Source organism: Macrobrachium rosenbergii, chromosome 21 (assembly GCF_040412425.1).
Source record: "Macrobrachium rosenbergii isolate ZJJX-2024 chromosome 21, ASM4041242v1, whole genome shotgun sequence".
In the NCBI taxonomy this organism is placed as follows: Eukaryota; Metazoa; Arthropoda; class Malacostraca; order Decapoda; family Palaemonidae; genus Macrobrachium; species Macrobrachium rosenbergii.
In genome coordinates, this window is record NC_089761.1 from 1,687,501 (window position 1) to 1,692,500 (window position 5,000).

Consider the following 5,000-nt stretch of genomic DNA (forward strand, 5'->3'; position numbering starts at 1 on the left):
AGACTATTATTATATTGGTATTATTTGATACTTGTTTATGATTATTATTGACTTTATATTTGCTGCTTTATTGATTTTTCAGATATTTGTATATTACCATGTTTAGTTGGTTATAACGTGGATTGTCTGATATTATTATTTATGCTGTCTGTATTGCTTATTGTTTGATGTAGCTTAAATGTGTTCTCTTTTACATGTTTGTTACTTTTTGCTGTGATGGTAATGTTTATTTAAAGTAACTTTAATTTTGCTACATCTATGGTATTTTTTGATTAACTCGTGGATTATGTATGATGTTTGATATCATTTATTTACTTTTGACCAAACTTGACTCTTTTGTAAATATGTACAGTTCTTAATGTTAATAAACTAGTATTAAGGTTATTTTGCTGGTTTTGTTGTTCACCTTTCCCCGTTGCTGTCTCGGCTTCTGCCAGTCATTCCAGTCCATTTACCACACACACACACACACACACACACACATATATATATATATATATATATATATATATATATATATATATATATATATATATATATATATATATATATATATGGTAAAATATCCCTCGTCTTCCTTTAGCATTAGAGAAGTGATGGGGAGGGGGAAGGGAAGGTGCTGAGCACTATAAAAATTTGTTAACCATTACTGAACGTATTTTCGTGCAAGTTGAAAGATAAGGGTATATACTTGTCAATCAGTTTCAGATGAGTAACCATTTATCTGCGTTCAGTTTTTTTTTTAAACTCGCATTTTGTTAGAATTTGATAAGAATATGCCGCTAAATGAAATCTTTGTTGCATGAGAATTTATTGATCGTCTGTCAGAAAACAACGTCTGACGTCCGAATGTGACACCAAATATCATTCACTGCTAATCTCTTCGTCTGCCTGCCTCTCTCTTCATCAGACCCTTACATTCCTTTATCAAATTTTCTGTGAATACAGAGAGACTATTTTATTTTCGAGGAAAGCTGGGGTATTAGAATTCTACTGGAAGAAAAATTGTAAACAATAACCTCATTGGAAAGGTTGATTGGTTAGCTGAGATCATACCTGCAATGGCCTTCCCAAAGGCGGCTTTCATGTGTGGTTAATTGTTGAAGGGAATGAGACAACGAGTTCAGACCACCGGCTCGCTCTACTCAACCAGAATAATTTATTGGGATAGATAATTATTCATTTTAAAGCCAATATTTTCACAATATTCAGACCGACCTGCGCGCACATAAATCACTGAACGTAATATTCCTGCACTTTTGCGGTCTAAACCTTTCATCACTCCGGCTTCCACCGGCTTCTAATCATCAGTTCCTCAACAGATTGCTCGACAAATCTCTTGACCCTTCGGTGCAGCAAGCAAAGCATGGTGCAGCAGCAGCATGGTGCAGCAGCAGCATGCAGCAAACAACGTCTGCATGCGTCCGGCATGGTGAGCACAGCAGCAGCAGCATCTAGCAGCAGCTAAGCGGCGGCGTGCTGCAGCAGCAAGCGGCATGCAGCAGCATCAGACAGCAGCGGCATGCTGCATTTAGCAAATTTTCTGGCAGCGGCAGATGCAGCGGCAGCATGCAGCAGCGCATGGCAAAGCAGGCATGGTGCAGTAGCATGATGCAGCAGCTGGCAGAAAAGCATGGTAAACAATAACCTCATTGGTGAAGGTTGATTGCAGCAGCTGAGGTGCATAGCGGCAATGCGGCAGCAGCGGTGGTGAAGCAGCGGCATGCAGCGGCAGCATGGTTAATTGCAGCAGGCATGGTGCAGCATGCAGACAAAGCATGGTGCAGACGGCATGCAGCAGCGGCAGCATGCTGCAGCAACCAGAATGGTGCAGCAGCAGGGATAGTAATTATTCAGCAAAGCATGGTGCAGCAGCAGCAGCAGCAGTAGCAGCAGCTGCAGCAGCAGCAGCAGCGGGACGGTGCAGCAGCAGCGCACGGTGCAGCAGCAGCACGGTGCCGTAGCAGCAACAGCAGCATGGTGCAGCAGCAGCATACAGCAGCAGCATGGTGCAGCAGCAGCAGCAGTAGCAGCAACAGCAGCGGCAGCAGCAGCACGGTGCAGCAGCAGCAGCATGGTGCAGCAGCAGCATGCAGCAGCAGCATGGTGCAGCAGCAGCATGCAGCAGCAGCATGGTGCAGCAGCAGCATGCAGCAGCAGCATGGTGCAGCAGCAGCATGCAGCAGCAGCTGGTGCGGCACGGTGCAGCAGCAGCAGCGTGTTGCAGAGAAACAGCAGCAGCATGGTGCAGCTAGCATGCAGCAGCAGCATGGTGCAGCAGCGGCATGGTTGGCAGCAGATGCAGCAGCAGCGGCATGGTGCAGCAGCGGCATGGTGCAGCAGCGGCATGCAGCGGCAACGGCATGCAGCTGCGGCGTGCAGCAGCAGCATGGTGCAGCAGCAGCATGCAACAGCATGGTGCACGGCATGCGGCGGCATACGCAGCAGCAAGAGCAGCATGCAGCAGCAGCAGCAGCAGCAGCAGCAGCAGCAGCAGCAGCAGCATGCAGCAGGAGCAGCAGCATGCAGCAGCAGCAGCAGCAGCATGTTGCAGCAGCAGGAGCAGCAGCATGCAGCAGCAGGAGCAGCAGCATGCAGAAGCAGGAGCAGGAGCAGGAGCAGCATGCAGCAGCAGCAGCAGCAGCAGCAGCATGCAGCAGCAGCATGGTGTAGCAGCAGCAGAATGCTGCAGCAGCAAGAGGAGCATGCAGCAGCAACAGCATGAGCAGCGGCAGCGGCATGCAGCAGCAGGAGCGGCACGGCGGCGTGTTGCAGCAGGGAGCAGCATGCAGCAGCGGCATGGTGCAGCAGCGGCATGGTGCAGCAGCGGCATGATGCAGCAAGCATGGTGCAGCAGCAGTATGGTGCAGAAAGCATGGTGCAGCAGCGGCATGGTGCAGGAGCAGCATGCGGCATGCATGCGGCAGCAGCAGCGGCATGCAGCAGGAGCAGCAGCAGGGCAGCAGCGGCATGCAGCAGGAGCAGCAGCGGCATGCAGCAGCAGCAGCAGCAGCATGTTGCAGCAGCAGAGCGGCAGCATGCAGCAGCAGGAGCAGCAGCATGCAGAAGCAGGAGCAGGAGCAGGAGCAGCAGCAGCAGGAGCAGCATGCAGCAGCAGCACCATGCAGCAGCAGCATGGTGTAGCAGCAGCAGAATGCTGCAGCAGCAAGAGCAGCATGCAGCAGCAACAGCATGAGCAGCATGAGCAGCATGCAGCAGCACGAGCAGCAGCAGCGTGCATCAGCAGCAGCAGGAGCAGCATGTAGCAGCGGCATGGTGCAGCAGCAGCATGGTGCAGCAGCAGCATGATGCAGCAGCAGCAGCAACATGCAGCAGCAGCAGCAACAGCATGAGCAGCATGCAACAGCAGGAGCAGCAGCAGCGTGCATCAGCAGCAGCAGGAGCAGCATGCAGCAGCAGGAGCAGCATGCAGCAGCAGCAGCAACATGCAGCAGCAGCATGGTGCAGCAGCAGCAACAGCAGCAGCAGCAGGACGGTGCAGCAGCAGCAGGACGGTGCAGCAGCAGCAGGACGGTGCAGCAGCAGCACGGTGCAGCAGCAGCAGGACGGTGCAGCAGCAACCGCGGTGCAGCAGCAAGCATGGTGCAGCAGCAGCATGCAGCAGCAGCATGGTGCAGCAGTTGGCAGCAGTAGCAGCAACAGCAGCAGCAGCAGCAGCACGGTGCATGCATGCAGCAGCAGTAGCAGCAACAGCAGCAGCAGCACGGTGCAGCAGCAGCAGCATGGTGCAGCAGCAGCATGGTGCAGCAGCAGCATGGTGCAGCAGCAGCATGGTGCAGCAGCAGCATGCAGCAGCAGCAGCATGGTGCAGCAGCAGCATGCAGCAGCAGCATGCAGCATGGTGCAGCAGCAGCATGCAGCAGCAGCAGCATGGTGCAGCAGCAGCATGCAGCAGCAGCATGATGCAGCAGCAGCAAGAGCAGCATGCAGCAGCAGGAGCAGCGGAAGGAGCAGCAGCAGGAGCAGCAGCAGGAGCAGCAGCAGCATGCAGCAGGAGCAGCAGCAGCATGCAGCAGCAGCAGCATGTTGCGGCAGCAGCATGAGCAGCAGCAGGCAGCAGCAGCAGCAGCAGCAGATGTTGCAGCAGCAGCAGCAGCATGCAGCAGCAGCAGCAGCATGCAGAAGCAGGAGCAAGCAGCAGCAGCAGCAGCAGCAGCACCATGCAGCAGCGGTATGGTGTAGCAGCGGCGGATGCTGCCGCAGCAGAAACGGCATGCAGCAGCAGCAGCATGAGCAGCATGGCGGGCATGCAGCAGCAGGAGCAGCAGCAGCGTGCATGCGGCGTGCATCAGCAGCAGCAGGAGCGGCAGCAGCAGCAGCGTGCAGCAGCAGCATGGTGCAGCAGCAGCATGGTGCAGCAGCAGCATGATGCAGCAGCAGCATGGTGCAGAAGCAGCATGGTGCAGAAGCAGCATGATGCAGAAGCAGCATGGTGCAGCAGCAGCATGGTGCAGCAGCAGCAGCATGCAGAAAAGTAGCAGGAGCAGCAGCATGCAGCAGCAGGAGCAGCAGCATGCAGAAGCAGGAGCAGCAGCAGCAGCAGCAGGGCAGCATGCAGCAGCAGCGGCAGCATGCAGCAACGGCATGGTGCAGCAGCAGCGGCATGGTGCGGCAGCAGCGGCATGCTGCGGCAGCAAACGGCATGCAGCAGCAACAGCATGAGCAGCATGCAGCAGCAGGAGCAGCGGGGCGTGCATCAGCAGCAGCAGGAGCAGCATGCAGCAGCAGCAGCAGCATGCAGCAGCAGCAGCAACATGCAGAAGCAGCATGGTGCAGCAGCAGCATGGTGCAGCAGCAGCATGCTGCAGCGCAAGAGCAGCATGCAGCAGCAGCAGCATGAGCAGCATGCAGCAGCAGGAGCAGCAGCAGCATGCAGCAGCAGCATGATGCAGCAGCAGCATGCAGCAGCAGCATGGTGCAGCAGCAGCATGCAGCAGCAACAGCAAGCAGCTGCATGGTGCAGCAGCAGCATGGTGCAG

General features: G+C 54.4%; 2 protein-coding genes across 6 annotated transcripts in view; one reads left to right on the plus strand and one right to left on the minus strand.

Moving 5' to 3' along the window:
* The window catches only part of LOC136849658 (leucine-rich repeats and immunoglobulin-like domains protein 1), a 566,587-nt gene that overhangs the window by 167,581 nt on the left and 394,006 nt on the right, over positions 1 to 5,000 (minus strand). The gene's annotated exons all lie outside the window — the stretch shown is intronic.
* LOC136849663 (polyglutamine-repeat protein pqn-41-like) lies at positions 1,570 to 3,266 on the plus strand. The gene is made up of 3 exons (XM_067122995.1): positions 1,570 to 1,636; positions 1,863 to 2,521; positions 2,583 to 3,266. Exons 1-3 carry the CDS (start codon positions 1,570 to 1,572, stop codon positions 3,264 to 3,266), a joined length of 1,410 nt encoding a protein of 469 aa, XP_066979096.1.

What these genes read in the sequence shown, in the direction of transcription:
- LOC136849663 (XM_067122995.1), top strand. Translation starts at nt 1,570, where the DNA reads ATGCAGCAGCGCATGGCAAAGCAGGCATGGTGCAGTAGCATGATGCAG. An exon ending in GCAGCTGGCAGAAAAGCATG is followed by an intron (nt 1,637 to 1,862) that starts GTAAACAATAAC and finishes TATTCAGCAAAG; the next exon opens with CATGGTGCAGCAGCAGCAGC. An exon ending in AGCATGCAGCAGGAGCAGCA is followed by an intron (nt 2,522 to 2,582) that starts GCATGCAGCAGC and finishes ATGCAGCAGCAG; the next exon opens with GAGCAGCAGCATGCAGAAGC.